This window comes from Bemisia tabaci, chromosome 2 (genome assembly GCF_918797505.1).
Source record: "Bemisia tabaci chromosome 2, PGI_BMITA_v3".
NCBI classification, from domain to species: Eukaryota; Metazoa; Arthropoda; class Insecta; order Hemiptera; family Aleyrodidae; genus Bemisia; species Bemisia tabaci.
The window spans coordinates 21,582,195-21,604,668 of NC_092794.1; the positions used below are offsets into that span (position 1 = coordinate 21,582,195).

Sequence of the window (22,474 nt, forward strand, 5' to 3'; positions counted from 1 at the left end):
AATTCAAACTTTCCGCTCGATCTTTTTTTTTCTGTACGAATCAAACTCTGAAAAAACTTCAGGGAATGATGTTGATTTGTTCTCATTTAAAAAGATAGAGCGAGAGCTGAGATTATGAAACACCGCGAATGAGATACGTCGTTTGGGAGTTGCACCGTCGGTGGAAGTTTCGATGCTATCTCCAGCCCTCTCACCGCGCAAGCCTGATCGGCCGGTTTATATCTCGCGCATAAAAAATGAAAAGTTAATATAAAAATATATGCTGCGAGATACTTTCATGAATCTCTCTCAGAGGAATACAGAAACTAGTTCTATATGATACTGGAACTAGATGCAAAATTTTAAATGCAAGATTTCAAAAATGATTCCAGACGTAACGGAAAACGTATTCCGTAAAAGAAAGTATCGAAGTATTGACGCACAGACATTTGGCCTTAGTGGATCATTAAGCCATGGCGCCAAGCGGTCATTAAGGCCCCAGACAGCGCAACGAGACAATGAGGCTCCGCTCTGTGCCGTTCACTGGAATTTCTTTTTCACAGTTTTGCATGGACGTACATTTAGCCTCAGAACTTGGTGGAAAATAAGGCACATTAGTTATTTTCAGCCCTTAAAAACTATCTTTGATCCTTTACTTCGTTGCTAAAATCACTCGAATACAAAGTCAAATTTACGGGAATTTCGTTCAGTACTAAAGTTACTTTTAAGACTGAAATTTCAGGAAAAACTGAATTGAACGTCCAAGAGGCCATATCGACGGTGTTATAGTCCGCAACCACGTATCTCTGTCAGTAGCGTGGCATGAATTGCGACGTATTGATTGTTATGCCATTTAAACCTATGGTGAAGAATCGATTATTAAGGTGTTCGCTGCGAACACCCTGTTTATCGATCCTTTTCCATCGGTGTAAATGGCATAACAATCAATATATCGCAAAGCATGCCACGCCACTGATCTCTGTACCTATGTGACGTTGCAGACTTCCTGTCATACTTCATTTTTTGAATGGAAAACTACTTGACGGGAGTTCTTCAAAACTGCCGTGATTTTTTCTTCTCCTTGCGAAGCACACCTGATGACGCCAATGGTGATTATAGCACGTTGGCGACACTGTTTTTCTCCATTTAAATCTATTGCATATATCGATTCTAGGCGAGGCAGAATCTAGAATCGATCGTTTAAGGTGCATTTAAATGGAGCAAAAACAATGGTGTCAACTCGTAAGAATCACCTCCGGATGGCGTTAACTAGATTTCAAATTTTCAGAAGTCATATTCTCGCATGTGTCTAAAACAATTTTGCCACTTAGTCACACCGGTATGGCCTGGTTACGCGTTCAAATTTCCGTCAAATTCCGATCAAAATGATGACCAAGATGGCGGTCGAGAGTTATCTAGATTGATGAGTAAAATTAATTAAAACAGCGTGTTGATTGAAATAAGCATGAAATAAGCACAGTTGTGTGGAAATCAGATGAAGGATGAGCCCCACAGCTCCATCATCTACCATCAAATTTTTGCAGGCCGCAGAAATTTGATGGTAGGTGGTGCGCTCCAGTCACCATTTGATCGGAAATTGATGGAAATTTGAGCGTGTAACCAGCACAGTACGCTCACATTTTTCACCAACCGATTGCGCGGTGAACCATGGTGAACGCACGGGTCGTAACTCCAACATCCCGTCTCGCATTTTTCCCTGAACGGCCGCCTTCGAGCATTTCTGCTGAATATCCTTCATGAAACGACAAAAAAACTATATTGATTGTTTATGCGTGATTTGGAGAGCGTTTCGCTATTGGACATCCACGCTCACCTCGAGTGGGCACTTGACGCGAATTGCATCAATCGTATCCAAGCCCATTAAATATCTTTAAAGAAACTATTGTCACTCGTATGTGACAGAATGATTCGATCACCGCGACGACGGGCTCACCATTGGGCGCTTACATCTCGATTATTGCGCTTGCTTGCCGCTTCTCAATGAATTCGCTCGACTTTCCCTGCTTTATTTCAGTTTGACACGCTTGGGCCTTAACACTTTTAATACATCGATGGCTATAGTGCAAATTTGCACATGCAGCCCGAGACAATGGTAACAGGTAAAAAACAAGGGACATGGGGACAAGGTACATTCAACATCATATAGAATATTCTACTAGCAGAGGAGGAAAATCAAGGAAGATTTCCAGAAATAACGTTGCCTAGTTTTCCAAGGAAAAACTAAAGTACCTAAGTGGCAGTGATCGCGACATGTTGTAATTTTATGGGAGAATGTATCGCGGTTTATCGACGTCAATTTATTGAAAATTATCATATACAAAATTGCGATTTCATTTCATAAATTTGCATTAAAATCGCAATTTTATCGACGGCGACATATCGCAATACTATCTAGAACAAAAAATCATTATGAATTGAGGTAAAATTTCAATGTTATCGAACGCGATATCACAGAGGTAAAATTGTGACAATATTGAACACAATCGCTCGGATGTTGATGATCCTAGCGATTTTATCGCCAAAAAATCGTCAAGAAATCGCTACTTAATTTCAAAATCGCGATTTTTCCGTTGAAATATGATATTTGGGGACTTGGGACTTCTAACACATCGATGGCTATAGTGTGATACCACGTATCTTAATTGCGGTGTTTCAAAATCTCCTTTCCGAGTTTATTATTTCGAAGAGGAGCAAGTTAACTTTAAAACTTGGTAGGCATATAGAATATTCTACTAGTAGAGAAGAAAAATCAAGGAATTTTCAAGAAATTACGTCGGCTAGATTTTCAAGGAAATACTGAAGTATAACGGGAAGTCCTCTACAACGTCGGAAACGGAGATACGCAGTCTCGCACTTCAGCTATCGTAATAGTCGCTCCTGCCCTGACGTAAAGGCGTGGGTATCTCAATTTCCACGTAACTCCAGTTATCCGCATGACTTTATATTTTCCAGGGCCCATGTGAAAATAGAGGTACACCCTACGTTAGAGGAGCGATAGTCTGTCAGACGAGAACGAAAAGAAATTGAACGCGAGAGGAAGAGAAGAAGGAGAAAAAGAAGAAGAATACGAAGGAAGATAAGAGGAGGAATGAGAATTGTGATAAATGTATATTTTTAAGATTGTAGATACATGCTGAATTTCTGTGCAGCCTAATTTCATGAGTACGAATTTGTTCACTCTCTGACATGGTAAGATACTATCCACTGTAGAGAATGAATGGCATGACAATGGCTGAAAATGGCTGTTTGAAGCTCATAAAGAAAAAAAAATGATAATCATCATATGATTTCACAGTATCTGACATCAATGGTCCGATTCGCCTAAGATTGAAACCGTTCCGTATGTCACAGAATCGCATATCGCATTTTGATGGTTGGAACAGAGATTATAGCTAGCCAAAAATCAAATCGAATTTTCGAACACGTTGATGGACTTCATTCGTTTAAATGCGTCCAATTTTAGATGAGCATTTGCAAAAGTTCTTTCTTTATTCACTAAACAAAAAAGAAGTGTCAAATCAAACACTGCAATCATGCAATGCCATTAAAACCCTATGGCTTTGATCCCTTCACTCCAGATCGAACCATTAATACACAATCCTCTGACACAGGAAGCCGTCCCATTGCCTCTCTCAATAGGCTCACGGAAAAAATTAAATTGCTGATTTAACAATTTTGTAGTTAGAAAAAATGACAGACATGTTTCAATGTAGATTTTACAATAAAAAAATGCTAATTTAACCATGCCCGCCCGTGGTTAAATTAGCTTTCCACTATTGTAAAATGTACATTTGAAACATATCTGTCATTTTTTTTTAACAATTTAATCGTTAAATCATCTATATACATTTTCCCGTGATTTGATTTCTGTCAAGTGGTGGTTCAGTTTCCTCCTATGATGATGTCACACAATAAATTATAATCTAGGGTCCTCACATTTAAGAAGAGGGACTGCGGAAGTAGTTCATCCATCTCATTGTTTGATGGTTCTTTCCTTCCGCTGAGTCTGTTTGGTGTGGTTGCATCTTGGCTGGACCCTGCACGCTGTCACGATGTCGTAATTTATTGAACCAAGCGACACCTTTCCTAATCATTGGATTGCCCTTGGTGTTATTTGGAATTAGCTTTTCTATTAATCTATCCAACTTCTCGTCCATTTCTCCGACGGTCAGACGCAAATCCCTGATTCCTTGTAGGAGCGTTGAGAGTGACACCGTGCTGGGAGAAACATCATCTGGTCTCACGTTCGGAGTAGAAACGTGATTGGTCGAGGGATTTTCTTCGTCGACCTCGAAAGTGTCCAGGGTTTCATCAGCGCCCTCTATTGGTATGTCGACGATTTTCTCTTGACCACTTTTGAGGCTGTCTAAAGCGTGTTCTCGGCTCTTAACCCCGAGATCATCCCTGACGGTGTCCGAGGATTGCTTTGACATCTGAGTGCAAATAGAAAAAGGCGCTTGTAGTTACATTTTTTAAAAAGAGCCACTATTTCTGGCTCGATTTAGAGACTACATTTGAATGTCATTAAACAAAAATTAATTAATTGAGGTGCTTGGAGGACAAGGCGAATAAGTGCAGTTTTTGCTATTTCAAGAAATACACGATTTAAGTTTTGAAATTACACGGATCCTTATGGCGGAAAGAAAGTTCTAACTGACTTTTTGATGCTTAAAAATTGGAATTTGGGAGCGAATTTTCCACAAAATATGCATTAAGACTAGTTTTACTTGAAATCATTAAAGTCTCATTTTTTGCAAAAACTTCACTTAACCGCCTTGTCCTCCAAGCTCTTCAATTACAGTCACATTAATTAGTTTACGGGATTTAGGATAGGTCCATTCTGTGATGGTTCAAAAGATCCGGGATTAAAAATCCACAACACATGAATGGATCGCATTCACCAGGAGGAAACCAGCGCAATTACAATAATTTAAAAATCGTGCATAGCTTTATCTTGATATGCAAAAATGTATTTAGTAATTAGTTTTTGTTTTTTTACTAAAAAATTGTTAATTTTAAATTAAAAGGATCGTGTGAATTGTATAACCTACTGTTCATTATAGCTTCAGTATTTTTTGAGGCAAAGAAGAAGTTACGGGATTTTGAAAAATATGGAATCGATCTGTAAATCGAGACAAAAATGTTGCAGATATTGCAAAAAAAGTGGCAATCCGGTTGGCGCATGACCTGTAAATTAATGAGCAGGTGCTCTTATGTGTGCTCTTCGTTCAATGGAATGAATTTCTGAACTAGGCGGGCTGATTTTAAACCAATTTCATTCAAAAATTTTCTGTGGTTTCTTATTGTAATTCAATTTCTTTACAACCATGTTGTAGAAATGGGTTGTCGAAAAAAGTCGCGCTCTTTTCTCAACTGATTGATTATTTTTCTGAATTCTCTCAAGCTCTTTGAAGCACAATAAAATTAAAGTCCGAAATGTATCTGTCGTGTGTCACAACTCCAACATACGTTTCAAAAGTAAATGGCTCAAAATTGGAAAAAAATGTATCTGTCCTCATACCTCTTGTCCATTAATTTGTATGGTCGAGTCCGCTGGACCGGAATTCTTACGAGACTGTGCGGCATGGAGAGTGTTCCCTTGATTATTTTCTCCAGAATTTGAGTTCTGATCTGGAATCGCAGACGCATAGTGATAATGTCCTAAAGTCTCGTACTCATCAAAGGGATGTGGAAAATTCATGGGGTTTGGAGATGCGACGACTGTCATGCCAAACTTTTCTCTTGCCTCTTTTGTGAGCGCACCCCCTACAAGCTGGAACGAAAATGGTTACAGTTAGAAAAACAGGCTGAATGTTGTCTCATATCAAATTTTAATCACATATTTCACACATAATCACAATCACTGAGTTGAATATTTCATAGCCAACAGCACGCCTGTATGTCTCTCTTACATCTATCTGTCTTTCCGGAACTCAAATACTTGGATGTCCATCCACTCTGGCCATTTACACGGATTTCCCCCAAAATGCCGACAAACTTCATCGTGATTTGTGACGCTAACGAACATTCTCACGACGAACAATTTTCATCAAATTCAGTAAATTTAATAAAATTTTAAAATTTATCCAATGGTCGTGATAATAGTAAATTTTTCAATGTAATCAAAATTTTATATATAAGAGTCAAATTCTACTTAATTTTTATTTGAGGTGGACAGACCTGATGATTGAAATATAATAAAGTTAAAATAAATTTACATCTATTTCAAAAAATTCCACAGTGTTTCATATCAATTATGAAAGTTTGACGCACATTGCACCATTCGAAATGCAATGTTGCCAAGTCGTGTCAGGCTAGAAACTGTGCAAATCCGTGATGCTATGAATAGTTCCTTTCAGCATAAATACTTCCATTGAGCCATTCTCCGTAGAAACGACGCGTAAATTTTGCAACGCTGCTTAGATTGCGCAAATTTGTGCTGAAAGATATCAAAGGCCTTCGGAAATAACAATGCTGTGCAGCATCATGCGCGGTACGCCGGCGCCGGGGTGTATCTGCAATTTTGCATGCATACATAGAGAGACTTTAACGCCAGTGTAGAAATGTAAGCTAAAGGGAAAACAACGATCCCTGAGGCTTGGAGACAACGTTGACCTATCTAATAGTTACTCGCTGATTGAAAACTGCTTAGGTGGTGGGAAAGAGACAGAGGAAAGAATTATCATTAACACGTGTGAGTTCACAGGGAGTTGGAAGCGAAAAAAATCAAGTATACAAAATGTTTTTCTTATGATCAGAATATTACTTTTATCGTTGAAGGGAATAGTCAAGTTTTTCCCAAATTTTTCCAATATTGTATCCCAATTTATTATGATTATTGTTCAATAATTTTGCGATAAATTGCCTTCGATAAAATTTCGATTTTATTGCAACTTTATGTGATGAACTCCGAACATTTTATCAAATAATGTTGAAGTGAATAGTGACGTCGACATAGTCGCGGTGCATTCTCCGATCAAATCGCAACTTATTGCGATCACTGCTACTTGGGTTGTCAAATATTTGGTACCGACCCCTTCTTCTCCATAATCGCCGCCATTTTCCTGGTTCCTCGGGATTTTCATGGGACCCGAGGGCTGATTGTTGAAATTTATAGACAAAGCTATAGACAAAGAAGACAAATAGGATATGTAGGACTCCTATTGGAGGAATCGAGTGGTTGTAATGGACAAAGGAGACCAAATAATAGGAGGAGGTAATAGACCAACAAACGGCAATCTACAAGAGACCCTTTGATTAGTCCATCACCTATTCCCTTAGTCTATAAAAACCACCCAAATTTACCAATAGCATCGTTCCATACTCCCTATGACTTTTTGCTTTGTCTATCAATCTCAAAAATCAGCCCGCACGTGTCCATTCATACTCTCTTCATGAAGTTACTCTTCTAGCTAAGCGGTCAGTGGCGTGCGCCGTGCCGTGCGACGACCGGCCACGTGCTGGATGCATTCCACGTCCCTGCAAATCTACCAACAGGAGACTCTTAGTGAATGGCACGGAGCCGTATCGTCTCGTTGCACTCTCGCTGTCTGAAGCCTTAATGACTCTTTGACGCCATGGCTTAATGATACATTACGACCAAATTTCAATCCTTCCAGTACATTGATGTTTTCGATACTTTCTTTTCATACATACATTTCTCAGTACCTATCTATGGTCTCCTTATGCACGTCAAACGATTTTGGGGTACGATCAAATTTTGGGGGGGGGGGCTAGGGGCCAATGGTGATTCTTAGCAAAATCACACGGAAAGCTCACTTTGACGGACTGTGGATTTTGAAAAAATGCCTTTTTTTATTTTTTTCCACACCACCCACCCTTTGTAAGGTAATCTTAACGCTGGTACACCCAGGTCAGGAAGAGGTAGCTTTAACGCCATGCCAGTTTGCCCTTACGTTTAGTGTAGGCAGCATTGGCTCTCACTTGGTCAAATAGTGGTATCAACGTAGATCCTACTTTTATTCAGAACAATAAAAAAAAAAAAAAAATATTTTATCATATGTGAAGAGGTGATTCTGATTCACTGGCAGTTCGCCTGGATTGAAGATGTGTCATCATAACATTTCAGACTTTTCCCAAATAAGCCGCACTTTAACGCCCCTGTTAATGCTCCGCAATTATTTTTTCCGCATATACCTCTTTATAGAAATTGTTAGTTACCGTGATCGACGTTTTTTCGCTATGCAAAATGTGCGAATTAAGAAGGAAACAAAAAGATCCTGGTGACCGGAGGTGATCTCCAAAATAAGTAAAATATGCGGTTCTTACGACTTACGAGTGACAGAATCACGATGCATCCTCTTCTCGAGTTCATCACACTGACTCGATAAAAAGAATATACACGACTGGCGATACAGAAAACTTAAATTTGATTTCAAGCCGAGAGTAATGACTGGGTTACAAAATGGTTGAAACCTCAGACTCTCTCAGATTACACCAACCCTAACTTTTAAGTTTTTCTTTGAAATCTGGCATCTTCTGCTGACATATGGTCGGGCGTGACAAAATTTGAAGAACGCAAAACGCTCGCGTGACTGCAATTCTGCCGTGCTAAGGAAAAACGCCGTATGAACATTAGAGAGTTGCCAAATTTCCTTCGATAAAATGATCATTTTTGAGGATAATTATGAATATTTTTCCTTGAAATTTTCAGAAGTTTTAGATCAAATTACAAACAAAATTATCTGAGAAATTGATAGACAAATATTCAAAAATTTTCCTAAAAATTAGTGATTTGCCAGGGGAAATTTGGCAACACCTGAAGGTTCATATGGCGTTTCCCCTCAGCACGGCAGAATTGGTCTGGGATCAATAATTGAGTCGTAAAGCCAAGCAAAAAAAGGAGAAAAAAGTTTCCGTTTTAACCCGATGAAATCAATTTCCTTTCTTTTCCCCCTTTTCTTCATACGCACACGCGGAGTTCTGATTCATTACAATGTTGATGAATATCAGCATCATTTTGGACTATGCATCTGTGGTACAACCCTATAAGGCACCTAAAAACAGATACTAAGAACGCTTTAAAACGCAATACCGGATTTGCGTCAATCATTATGCGTCTAACAGTATTATTGACTGACATAAACTGATGAAGATCCAAAAAGGTGAGGCACGCGAGGCTTTGTATCATTTTGCGTGACAAGTCTCTCAGATAAAATGTATTTTGCAAACTGATTAATTGAGAGTAATGTTTCGTCACATGATCGTTCTCGAAAGGCAAAAATATAAGGCAAAAAAAGCCTTAAGGAGGAAACTCAAATTGTTCAGTACAGCGAAAAAACCGGCTGAGGCCGGAATTTTTTTGTTTGTTTCATATTCAGTATGTTGGATGCGCGTGTTACATATTCAAAAATTGAAGGCGCTCCCATTTTACGAAGACTGCACTATAGGTGATTATGGCTCCTAATGAAACTATTCGTGTTCCACGGATTTGCTTTTACCAACGAAGCTTAGACTATGATTATTCATGGTTTGCTCTGAATAATTTACATTTTTCGGCATGTAACCCTCCAATACTTATATAAATAGTTGATAGAATGTATGTTTCGCACCGAAAAGAATCACGAAGTTAGATGGTTGCCCGATTTTCTTGAAAGACCTAAAATCGTAAAATTCAATAAAGTATTTTAATGCTTTTCTATTTTCAGTGCTGCCTTCTGTTAAATACTTTTGTTGATGGCACTAAGTACCTAAGGAAAGTGTTGTGTGACCTACTGGCCCTGAAAAACTCCAACATCCTCTCCCCCTCCCTCAATTGATGAAGAGAAGCCCAATAATAGGGTGTGTTTCCGTTCTCACCACCCTTATCCCGTCCCTGTTTTAGCATTTCCGATTGCAATTTCGAAATTTCCTTTTGCATGCAGATGCGTCCATCTATGAGTGTTACTAAACCGTAAACAAGTAAACATCGAAAAATTAAATCCGAGTTGGTGTGTATTCGTTGTCACTGATTCAATTAACAACCGGCCTGGCCCGTTGGTGTAATTTTTATACGGTAAACAGGCAAAGTCCATGGACCGGGCAACGGGGCGAAAAATTTACCCAGTTCCCGTATCGGGTAATTTTGCCGACAGGGCGTAATAGAGATACTCGTCCGCTTCAAAAACCGTTCTAGGTTAAAAAAATATTCTGTCGAATTTTTGCCTGTTTCCGATCAATATCATTGTCATATACTCCAAATGAGAGGCTTTGAGGACAAGGCGCATAAGTGCATGTTTATGAAAAATGGAGATATTAATGCTTTCAAGTAAAACTAGTCTTAATGCATACTCTGAAAAATTCGCTCCTCAATTCTAATTTTTAAGCATCAAAAACTCAATTTGAACTTTCTTTCCACAGTGAGGATACGTGTGATTTCGAAACTTCAAGTACGTATTTCTCGAAATAGCAAAAATTACACTTATGCGCCTTGTCCTTCAAGCCCCTCAAATTAATATCAATTATTAGCTAACATCTTTTGTACTTATAAATTCCGGTGGTGAAAGAAGGGCAACGTACACCTTAATATTTGAATGTCATAAAACAACCGCTGATCCGGTGATCTCAACCGGATCACCAACCCAGCATGTTTATTACATATCTTCGGAGCAAAAAATGTTTAGAGGAAAACAAGTCAATGCATATAGGCGGCAAAAGTAACATTATCGTAAAAACTGACTCGTAAGTAATGAAAGTTACTAATACAGCCTTTCCCATTATTTTTAAACTGTGCTCCTACGAGAAAATGAATCATCAGGCTCTCTTGAAATTACGTGACAGAGTTCAAAATGGGTAAATATGTTCCCAAAGCTCGTTAGAAAATGCGTTTCAGTCCTCCTCTCTAGATTTTGCTGCGTTTTTACCTCAATACGCATGTTTTTCGCCGTTTGACGTCAATTTTACCTCAGCGCAATTCTAGCTAGGGATTGACAGTGACGTGGCGTGCTTTGCGATTAATCGATTGATCTGTCATCTAAACCTACGGAAAAGGTTCTATAAACAGGGACTTCGCAACGAACTCCTTAACAATCGATTCTTCACCATAGTTTCGAAAGAGGGAATATCGATAATCGATTATTGACACCTCGCCACTGATGATTGACGTCAATCCAACGAAAATAACGTCATACTTCCTAGTCTTAGCTCATAACACGCCTATACACAATCGGATGACTCATCATGGCCGGATTCTCCTACTTGCCGCCCATGGGCCGCCTGTAGTTTGCCGCCCCCCTCTCATTCGTTTTTAAACATCAATAAAAACCATTTAATGAACGTGCCAGCGGGGGAAGGGTGCACAAGACGCGTTTACTCGTGTTGAACACATTTTTTTGGGAAAGCCCTGGCAACATCACTAGCAAAAGTTCACGGAACTTTGCGCGAAAGTTAAGTTTCGTAAACCTATCTCTGGATGGACAAGGTCTTCCATTCATAAGAAATGAACGAAAAAATTATGAAAGAACAAACATAAATGTGGATCAATGATTATAACTTCCGCCGCCGCACCGTGTTTGGCGCAATGCGTGAAGTATTCATGCATTCTTGTAGGCGCTATCCGTTTCACGCTGACCGCAGTGACCGCACTTTGTTTATTCGTGCAGTCTTGTAGGCGCTAATATGTGTTAAATGCCGATCGCCGCGCCTGAGCTTCTCCTTTTCATCTCAAGTCCTCGTTATCCTTTCTCTCCAAGTCGCGCCGTTCTAGGCCAAATTACGTGTTTGGTCTCTCTCTCAACTCGACTTATTGAAGGTGCTGTCTCTTGTATCACTAAGAGACGACAAAAGTAGAAATTACTATTCTCTCAGGAAATGAGAGATATTGTCGCCTTTTCTCGTTTGTAATTTTGTTTTTATAAATCCGATTTTTTTTATACCTACACTTTAAAAAATTGCAAAATTTTGCCGCCATGGGCCGCGGCCCATGTGGCCACCCTCTTAATCCGGCCCTGTGACTCATCAGCTGATAGATATGACCATGCAACAACCATGCCTTCCGTTTTTTTATTGGTTTTTTTTTTTTTTTAACATTTGATGAACGTTTTGAAATTTGTCATGAAGTCCCAACTTTGTGTTCCATTCACATTTCGCTATACACTGCTCTAGCGCACTATAATTTGTATGCTAGCTTCATCATGCATGATTGTATGGTATATTACTTGAGAGGGTGCAAAAAAAAAAAAAAAATAAAAAAATAAAAAATTGAGCAAACTGCGTGAAAATGCAGGAATAGTGTTCAGTGCACTCTAATAGTGGTTCTGCGTATTTATATTCATAGGTGAATATTCTATAACAACGTTATCCTGATGTAATCGCAGTAGGTATATTGCTGGTTTTGATTTCATAATATAGCGATAAATTGCAGATGACATAATCGCGATAATTCACCGTTCGAAACGCAACTTAGCACGATCACCGTTACTTGCATGGTGAAAGGAGAGTGATTGAGTTGGATTTCCAAGGAAAGTAACTCGAAATCAATGATGTTCAATCGAAAGAAAAATTTATTCAAATTCATAGCAGCTTATTTCACAACTTTTTTTTAAAAGAAATCTTTCGATTATTTCATTGTTATAATACTCTCATGGAATCACTACACTCATATGTAGCGTTTTGAAGTATTTAAATGAAGTTTACAAAAGGAATTCAAAAATGTCAAAAAGAAAATATTTTATAGAACTTAAATGAGAGGCTTGGAACACAAGTCGCATACGCGCAGCTCTTGAAAAAGTTGAGTTTAATGATTTCAAATAAAACTTGTATCTAAATATACTCGGTGAAATTTTCACCAATAAAATCGAATTTTTGAGCATCTGAAATTTAGTCTCAACTTTTTTCTGCCATAAGGCTCCTTGTAAGTTTGGAACTTTAAACTTATATTTCTTAAGATAGCAAAAACTGCACTTATGCACCGCGCCCTGAAAGCACCCCAAAAAACGTATAACATAGTAAGAATACTTCATAGATATTTCTTAAATTTATATTTTCCCATAGTTTTCTTCGAAGGGATTTAACATGAAATTTCTCGGTTTTGAATTTCATAGAATCTCGCCACCCTGCCTTCAATTGAGGACTAAAGTTTCGCACGGCCTCGGTTTCGCACAATCTCTATCAGAGAACAATTGAGCAAAAATTAATATTAGAATAAGATCAAACTTTGACTAATTGTGCCAAATTATCAAATTTTGTGAAAGTTATCGACTAATTGTAACTCAAAATGCATAATGCAATTCTTTAATCGATAGAAAGTGTACAAAATGGCGGGCTGATCATAAAACTGAAAGGCATTGCTGTAGAAAAAGAAGACAAAAGGGATATGGAGGGATCCTATTGGTGGAAGTGGGTGCGGTTGTAATGCGGACATAGAAGATCGATACTAACGGCAGACTAAACGGCAATCTACAAGAGATCCTGTAGTTGGTCCATCATTAATCCCCTTGGTCTATGAAAACCACATATTTCAACCAACAGGATCGCTCTGTACTCCCCTTGTCTTCTTTGCTGTAGCTTTGCCAATCAATTTCAACAATTAGCCCGCTGACGTGCGAAATTGTAGCGCCCGCAATACCGTGCTAAGGAAGAACGCCGCACGAACATTCGAGAGTTGCCAAATATACATCGATAAAGTTTTTATTTTTGAGGCAAGTCATGAATACTTTTCCTTGAAATTTTCAGGAACTTTAGGTGAAATCGCGAACAAAATTACATGAGAAAATTGGAAGCAAAATATTCATATGTTTACCAGGAAATTCGTGTTTTATCTAAGGATATTTGACAACGCCTGGAGGTATAGAGAAAAAAAGGAGCTGTTTGCATTTCGGGCATCTTGGAATTATTTTGATGACGCAGGTCGGTACGACGAGTTTTATCATCGATTTTCTTGGAAATGGTGTAATTTAAGGGAAAAAACCATTCTTTAAAAAAATGCTTGAAATTATATAATGAGTTGATTTAAGCAAAAAAATCGGACGTTATGGTCCATTTTTCATACTTCGAATTCCGGATTTCTCTGGCCAGGTTGCACCGACCTACGTCACAGAGTAAACAAACCTCAAGAAGTCAAGATGCAAACACCTCCTTTTTTTCTCTATGGTGTGGAGGTTCATAAGGCGTTTTTCCTCAGCACGGCAGCAATGGCGTGGCGAGTTTTGCGATCTATCGATATTTTCCCATTTGAAGCTGTAGTAAATACTCGATTATTAAGGTGTTCGCTGCGAACACCCTGTTTATCGATCTTTTCCGATAGGTGTAAATGGCATAACAATCGATATATCGCAAAGCACGCCACGCCACTGCACGGCAGCGCAGGCGTCCGTGGAGCGCTCAGTGGTACGACAAGCCAACCCCTCTGGGGCCCCTGGTCTGCATGCTGTTCATAGCCCTCTCGAGTCGGACCGGTTCTTCGTTCTCCTCCTCAGGAGTGGACAGACGCAGGAACTTCCTGAAGAGATCGGCACCCTTGTTCATGAGAGACTTGCCCCCGGGGCCAGGCGCGACCTTCTGGACGACGCGATCCAGCTTATCTTCCATCTCGGCGATCGTCAGTTTCAGGTCCCTGATCCCTTGCATGACGGAGTCCATCGTGGTGGCTGACGCGAAGGGAGTCCCCGTTGATGGAGTCCGGGCGGGGTAGCACCGCGGGCTTTGGAGATGCTGCTGGGATGGTCGCTGACGGTGCGGGTGCGGCTCGGTCGAAGTAGGAGAAGGACAGAGGCTGGTGGCTCGTCTGGAAGAAGTTTTGGAGGGGCGGCGATTTCGGGGGGACGCCCACCTCGTCTTGCTTCCCTGTTGCGTTCGGGCCCTCAGCTCGGCAGCAAACTGCCAGGCTTGCCGCGACCTGACGAAGGTTAAAGAATACGCTTAAAACATCGTACATGAGAGTACGCGCATAGAATACAATACCGCCGTGCTAAGGAAGAACGCCGTATGAACATTCGCGAGTTGCCAAATTTCCCTAGTATTTGTGACAACATTCATGCATGTTTTCCAATGAAATTTTCAGATAAAATTTCAGATTTTTTTTAAAAATTTTCAGATTTTTGAAATTTTCAGATTTTTTAAATTTTCAGAGATTAAATTGAGTGCAAAATTGTATAAAAGTTTGGGAAAATAATATTCACAATTTTTCAAGTAAATTCTGTTTTTATCGGAGGAAACTTGGCAACGTCTGAAGGTTCATACGGCGTTCTTCCTCAGCACGGCAGAGTAGAGTCGCAATGTTCTGGAGCGCCGATGAGGTCGCTTTTTGAGGCTGTTTTGTCCAGTACTCCTGAGACTGGTGTGCGGCGACTGGCGATGCCGTATGCGCGGGGTCCCAGCTCCGGCTTTCGCTCAGAAAATACAGGTATAAAATTGATTTCATAAAAATTCGGGAGTGTTGTACATTTTTTAATTTGTTATGGCTTCGGTAACACAATTTGCCGAAATTCGCGGAAATAATGAGTGATTAAAACAGGCTCGGACTGGCCATAAGGCCGATCTGCCATTGGCAGATACGCCCTCTTGACGCGCCAAAAACGCGCTCCTCTGACGGATAGCAAAATAAGAGGAGAAAAAAATTTAGAACGAGAATGTATGCAGAAAATTTCCTAAATGAACAGAAAGATAGAGAGTTAGGAGTAAAGAAAAGTGTTTTTACGCATGATAGTGGTGAACAGAGGTTCAATAATTACTTTCTGAAGTGTAAACACTTTTCGGTAAAATTTTAACCTTTTTGTTGACATACAGGCGCTTTATCATCCCCCTCCTTCATTCGCTATGTGTAACTTCCTTAGAAGCGAGGGTCGGTTCGATTTTTAGACATACGCACTCTTTATAGACCCCTTGAGAGACCTTCAAACATATTTCTTCCTTTTCAAAATGACTATTGATCTAGACATATCATAGCATATCTTGGGCAAACTTAACTTTAATTATCTCGAAATTAAAAAATAAGATACTTCCAAAGTGTAAACGCGATACAACTATTCGCGCAAAATGGATGTTCACATTGCATATTAAGGATGAAAGACGCGATGGCGTGAGTCGTGAACTCGCAATGATCTGCTCTATGCTACTAGTTTAAAGAACCATTACGAATAGGAAACGGAAAGAAACACAAAATGGAAATAGAGGCAGGGAAAGGATGCGCATTTACGACGGCGCAGAGATACAACTATTTGTACTTGATGGACGTCCGTGCTGTATCTGAAAAATTGAAGGCGGGATGACACGAAGCGTGAGCTCTCAGTGCTCTGCTATAAGCTGTCAATGAGATGTCGCTCAGATTCGGGAGTAAAGTTAAAAAAGAGGCCCGAACACATCTCTCCTACCTTCGGCTGTGTAACTCACGTAGTGCTTGAAGCACCATTATGAATAAGACAAACGGAAACAAACACAATATGGGAATAGAGCCAGGGAAAAGATGCGCGTTTACGACGGCGCAGAGATACGACTATTCGTACTTGATGGACGTCCGTGCTGTATCTGAAAAATTGAAGGCGCGATGACGCGAAGCGTGAGCTCTCAATGCTCTGCTATATGCTGCCAATGAGGTGTCGCTCAGATTCGGGAGTAAAGTTAAAAAAGAGGCCCTAATACGTCTTTCCTGTCTTCGGCTATGTTGATACTCTTTCTTTCTTCTTCTTTCAGGTTCTTGTCTGATTTTTTTTTTCAGGGTGAATTTTCAGACCCACGTCTCAAGCTCGTGTAAACCGCAGCACTGGCTCGGATCTTTTGGAAATAATGGTGCTTGGATGCGTCTAGTGGCTTTGGTTTTTTATGTTTTCTTTAATTTCAGAAGTCGGTCAGTTACTTCAAAACGCTCAATTTTGCAATTTTTACTCTGTGAACTAAATAAACTTTGAACCTGAAGATAGCGTAAACTTGTGCTGCTTTGCCAACATTTTCTGAGCCCCTCTCCACGGAGGGTAGATGCCCTACCAGGAAATATCACATTACGCATCACATTACATTGCGACTCTATTGTACTTCACGAGTACGTGCATATCATTTTAGACTCATTTAAGCGAAAAAGTCCACCAACGATGAGGGTTTCAAAACCGATGCTGATCGAGTTGGACGTCTTTCTGCGAAACGAAACTATGCGCATTATCACGTAAGCCCTGTTATGCATTATTCTTATGGGTCTCAGAGCTCATGCCTTAATGCACGTAGTACCATTTGGGAGAAATACGTCAAATTGATTGAAACTGATAACGTGAATCAGTCGATTTAAAAACAGGTCCAAAAAATTAAAGAACTGAGGTTTTTTTGCAAAAAAAAAACTGTTTGATGTGAGGACTTCCAAGCAAAATTTCCACAAGGCGCCGTTCAAATCTTACGTGACGCATTGATTGGGGAAGGGGGGTGGGTGGATTCAGCCAGCGTTACGGTGCATTATAAGGGAGAAGGGGGTCAAGCCCAGCGTTACGTGACATATCCTAGCCGGGAGAAATAAAAAAAACTTTAATAATTTTAAATTTTCATAATAATTTATGAATTATTGTCATTCGATAAAATCGAATATTATCGTAATTTTTCACTATATTTTATTCTATAATATTGCTAGGAATCGCCGTCGATAAAATCGAGATTTTATTGTAAATTTATGCGATGAAATCGCAATTTAGCGCAATTTTGTGTCCATTGAAATAAGTTGACACCTATAAAATTGAGATACTTTCTCCGATCAACTTACAACTTATCACGATCACAGCTACTTGGGATTGGTGACTTATCAGAAGGCAATAAACAGTGATAAAAGAGAAACTTACCCAGAGGAGGAGAGCAAGTCGATTTGTTTCAGACATTTTTGCACACTGACTTGAATGATGAACGCTTGTCACCTGCCTCGATCTGGGCCCATGCGTGATTTATAAAAGATTCTCAGTCCTTTTTTCTCCCTGTTTTCCTCCTATTTTTCGTCTAGCGAAGAGGATTTTTGCAATGGTGCAGCTGTTATTACTCACTGTCTTGCGCAAGCGACACACCTCATATTTTGGGTGAATGAAAAACTCCCAGATAGAGATCGTGGTCTCAACATTGCAAAACAGATCAAAATGTAAAAAGAAAGCAATTTCAAGGAACAGATGGTAGAACCAGAGAAGCTTAATTGCATGCAACGCTTCAAACTAATGACTGTTTTCCCCTTTCGCGGGTGAATATTTTACGCAAAAAATTTCAGGAAATGTTCATTAAATGTTAAGGAAAATTAAAAAAAAAAAAAACATAAAAGTTTTTAAGTAAATATAGATAACACTGTGCAACAAAAAAAATGACAAAAATGTCTCCTGTACGAGATAAAGTGATCCTTATGTATTTTGAGGCGTTGAATCCGAATATGACCTCCGTTTTTTCCCATCACCCTCCAGTTTTCCGGAAAAGTCGATTTTACCCGGAAAAATGGCCATTTTTGGGCATTTTTGGTGTTTTTGCGACTATTACCCCCTGCAGAATGTAGGTAAAATTTTTCTCCGGTACGAGAAACGGCTAATCCGATGTATTTTGAGCCGCTGAGTCCGAAAATGACCTCCGTTTTTTCCCATCACCCTCCGTAAATGGTCAAAAATACCCATTTTTCCCCAAAAGATCGAGTTTTTCGTAAAAATGGTGGGTGATAACGAATTTCTGAGGTCATATTCGGGTTTTCCAGCTCAAATTACATAAGAATCGATGTATCACACGTGCGGAAAAATTTTAAAATTTCCCTGGAGGTGGGGACGGTTCGGAAAAGCTTTTTTCCCTGAAAAATCGGACTTTCTAGAAAACGGGGGGTTGTCAGAGATGAATAGAGGTCAAATTTGGATTCAGCTGCTCTTAATATAGCAGAAGAGACCTAGAGAGGATCTCAGAAAATTTCTTAGACTCCTCACAACAGGAAAATCGTCCAAAAAACACCGAAAAAGGTAGTTTTCCAAGGAAAATCGATTTTCCGGGAAAATCGTGGGTGATCGGAAAAATCCAAGATCATATTCGGGTTCAGCGAGTCAAAATACATAAGAATCGATGTATCGCACGTCGCGGACACGTTTAAAATATATTTTTGATCCTCTTTGAGTCCGGGAAAGCTTATTCACAAATTTAGGCTCGGAAAAATCGACTTTGCCGGAAAATTGGGGGGTGATGGAAAAAAACCGAGGTCATATTCGGATTCAGCGGCTTAAAATACATAAGAATGACTGTATCACGGGTCCAGAAAAATTTATACAAATAAATTGCATGCATGACAAATATACTTCAAATTTGCTCATTTTCCGGGGAAAAGTCGCTTTTCCGAAAAACTGGAGGGTGATGGGAAAAAACGGAGGTCATTTTCGGACTCAGCGGCTCAAAATACATCGGATTAGCCGTTTCTCGTACTGGAGAAAAATTTTACCTACATTCTGCAGGGGGTAATAGTCGCAAAAACACCAAAAATGCCCAAAAATGGCCATTTTTCCGGGTAAAATCGACTTTTCCGGAAAACTGGAGGGTGATGGGAAAAAACGGAGGTCATATTCGGATTCAACGCCTCAAAATACAAAAGGATCACTTTATCTCGTATGGGAGACATTTTTGTCATTTTTTTTTGTTGCACAGTGTAAATTGGTAAATGAAACGTTGCATCCATAAAAGATGACTAAACCGATCTGGCTTTCATCATCTCTTCAATTATGCAGTAGCTGAGTGAGCTGATTGTTGAAATTAACAGACAAAGCTATAGACAAAGAGGACATGGTGTATAGAGCGATCCTGTTGGTTGAAATGGGTGGTTTTTATAGACTAAGGAGCAATAATGATGGACTAACCATGGGGTCTCTTGTTGATTGCCGTTACTTAGTCTACTACCAATCTCCTATGTCCATTGCAATCATCTTTTTCCACCAATAGGATCCCCCTATATCCCTTATGTCTTGTTTGCATCAGTTTCAAAAATCTTCTATTCTAATTTCTATCGATCTCTATCTAAAAATTCTATTCCCATCTAAAAAATTTCTATAGATTAAATAGTTAACAATATGGAGTTCAGAGTGCCATAAGCGTTAATCCAACCAATGACATCTACATCCAGACTCCATGAGACAATTTCAAAATCGGTCCCTTCCTGTCCGAAATACCGATCTTCAAAGTTGGGAAACAGGGCCCTCCCTAGATAAAATGATGGGTCACTAAATTGCCGTGGAGGCCACGTAAAAAGGTAAAGGTTAACCGACTCCTAGGAATCCAAATTTGACGGCTCCAAAGCCCCCTCTCCCATTTTTTATTCTTTAATATAAAAAGTATAAATTAATCCGCGGGGGCATCGCTGACAGGATACAGGGCAAGCTCGGGACTTGTCTAATTTATAAGTTTAGGGTCTCTCTTCTTTTTCATCAATGAAGCCCCATAAGGAGCTTCAAACCCATCAGATTTGGATTCCTTGGAGTTGTTCACCCATTAAGACACTTGTTTTCGGGCCTCCACGTCAACTTATTGATCGAGCATTTTATCAAAGAAGGGCTCTGTCCCGCGACTTCAAAGGTCAATATTTCGGACATAAATGAGCCGATTTTAGACTTTTTGGTTTTGCTAGGTCAATATTGTCCATACTTCCTGATTTTGATCAAATAATTTTGAAAGTATATCGAAAACTCCGAATTTTAAAGTTAGGACAACCTTTTTGGTCTCCAAAGAGAAGCGGAGGGGCCTTGGGAATAAAATGAAAAACGGATACTCGAAGGTCAATTCCCTGTATATTTCTACAGTTTTCGACTTCGTCCGATCAAAACTAACTGATAAATAAGCTCGGTAAGGGTGATCTGGGGTACACTGTATGTGATTCTCCACTTGAGATGGGATCTTACTTTAGCTACGCAAATTATTCGAGAGACCTTTTTTCTTCCGTCAGGTCGAAAATTTGAAGTTTGAGTTTTTGACGCAAATAAACCTCTATCATTCTAAAGGGTAAGTTGCAAGATGTCTCATTAATTCTTTTTTTTCCTAGTGGCACACGAATTGCATTTTTCCGTCAATTTTGAGCCCGAATAGGGCAGATTAAAACTTCAAACATTTTCTCGTGCCATATTTCATATCGTTTGAACTAAAATGTTAGCAAAACATCCCTTGAACTAAAATGTTTACAAAACATCCCTTCAGGCTAGGGCACCAATTGTTCGATTTTGAGTATTTCAGTAGGAAGATCCCTCAATCCGTAGACGGTTGCGTGCTTGCTCCCAACAATTCGTTGCAACCTGTTCCGGTAAAGTGGATACGCAATATGTTTTTCCAGCGTGATTCACGCAAGGGTTTGCACTGACACCATCGGCATGCTATGCCAATATCTGGAGTCTGTCACGATCAAGGTGTTTCAGAATGCAAACTTACCTGTGTTCTAAGATTTTGGAATTTTACGTGAAAAAATGGCTGCAATCCTAGGTGGAACTTGGAATTTTCTGAGGGACACTGAGGGGCACCGCACCTCATCAAGGTGGTCTGAGGAAGGGGGAGGGGCGCAGAAATGCATCTTATCGAGAGAATTATGGGGATAGACTCCCCTCAGCTCCCAAAGGGGGTTCGCAGAACCAGCCCACGAAAATTTTGAAAATTAAGATATCTCAGAGGCTATACTTAACGAGTTACTGTGACTGAAAAATTGATTGAAATAAAGTTTCAAAGATGGCAGAAATGTCATGCGCACTTATTTTTTTAATCTTCCACATCTTCTGAAAAAGGAAAAGTTTAATTCTGGAAGCAGCAGCCCCCTCCCCCCCGTCGCCCTCCTAATTCTGCCCTTGGGCTCAGGTCAATTTACTTTCAAAATTGTCTATCAAGATCACCTTAGATTTCCACGTGATAATGACTAAGACTTCTATTACAAAAGGCGCCACGATTACAGTCAGATTCCACCTAGAAAACCATTTAAAACTCAACACGACTGATACTTAGCTTCATTAATAATATACTCCTATAAATTCTGCTGATGTAATTGGTCAACATGTTAGCTTGAGGTTTTTCCTTGTATATTAGGGGGAAACAAGCAGTGAACTCCAACACAATGTGTTGATAAGGCGCGTCATTAACTCGCACATATCAACCCCTTTAGTTTTCATTTACAGAGATTTCAAAAAAGGCAAGCAGCACAACAAGAGAATTCACGATCCAGCAGTGCAAGGTCAACGACGCACCTTGACGAGACCGTGTATTGTGAATCTGAAAAGCTATTCGAACAAATTTAAGTGTTTTGATCTGCCTCAAGCAAAATCTTATCAGATCCTTGAAGAAAAGTGCTACGGAAAAATTTAAGCGAAGAAAGGAAAAATTCTGTCGAACTCCTAGAAGATAAAGTCGATTTAAAGGTATTTTGGGGCTAAAATACCCAAATCACCGGTATTATAAATCCCGTTATATTATTGAAAAGAGATTTACTCGATATAAATGCAATTGTATTAAATATGTCTTGATTTTTTTATTTTAAACGTCTTTTCATGCAAAGAAGCTTAACCATGTCCATGCTTTATTCATTCATGAATTGAAAGTAAGC

The 22,474-nt window shown here is 39.5% G+C and overlaps 2 protein-coding genes across 2 annotated transcripts; both read right to left on the minus strand.

Annotated features, from left to right (window-relative positions):
- Window positions 1-1,935: 1,935 nt before the first annotated feature.
- On the minus strand, window positions 1,936-8,456 carry LOC109037641 (uncharacterized). Its single transcript, XM_019052409.2, has 3 exons — window positions 8,297-8,456; window positions 5,522-5,773; window positions 1,936-4,433 (listed from the first exon to the last, which is right to left on the minus strand). Exons 1-3 carry the CDS (start codon window positions 8,333-8,335, stop codon window positions 3,939-3,941), a joined length of 786 nt encoding a protein of 261 aa, XP_018907954.2. The 5' UTR covers window positions 8,336-8,456; the 3' UTR covers window positions 1,936-3,938.
- A 4,026-nt stretch (window positions 8,457-12,482) lies between these two features.
- Window positions 12,483-17,907, minus strand: LOC109043611 (uncharacterized). The gene is made up of 2 exons (XM_019060873.2): window positions 17,751-17,907; window positions 12,483-14,833 (listed from the first exon to the last, which is right to left on the minus strand). The coding sequence occupies exons 1-2, from the start codon at window positions 17,784-17,786 to the stop codon at window positions 14,516-14,518; spliced, it is 354 nt and encodes a 117-aa protein (XP_018916418.2). The 5' UTR covers window positions 17,787-17,907; the 3' UTR covers window positions 12,483-14,515.
- Window positions 17,908-22,474: the final 4,567 nt, after the last annotated feature.

What these genes read in the sequence shown, in the direction of transcription:
- LOC109037641 (XM_019052409.2), bottom strand. Translation starts at nt 8,335, where the DNA reads ATGAACTCGAGAAGAGGATGCATCGTGATTCTGTCACTC. An exon ending in GCATCGTGATTCTGTCACTC is followed by an intron (nt 5,774 to 8,296) that starts GTAAGTCGTAAG and finishes TTTTCGTTCCAG; the next exon opens with CTTGTAGGGGGTGCGCTCAC. An exon ending in TACAAATTAATGGACAAGAG is followed by an intron (nt 4,434 to 5,521) that starts GTATGAGGACAG and finishes ATTTGCACTCAG; the next exon opens with ATGTCAAAGCAATCCTCGGA.
- LOC109043611 (XM_019060873.2), bottom strand. Translation starts at nt 17,786, where the DNA reads ATGTCTGAAACAAATCGACTTGCTCTCCTCCTCTGG. An exon ending in GACTTGCTCTCCTCCTCTGG is followed by an intron (nt 14,834 to 17,750) that starts GTAAGTTTCTCT and finishes AACCTTCGTCAG; the next exon opens with GTCGCGGCAAGCCTGGCAGT.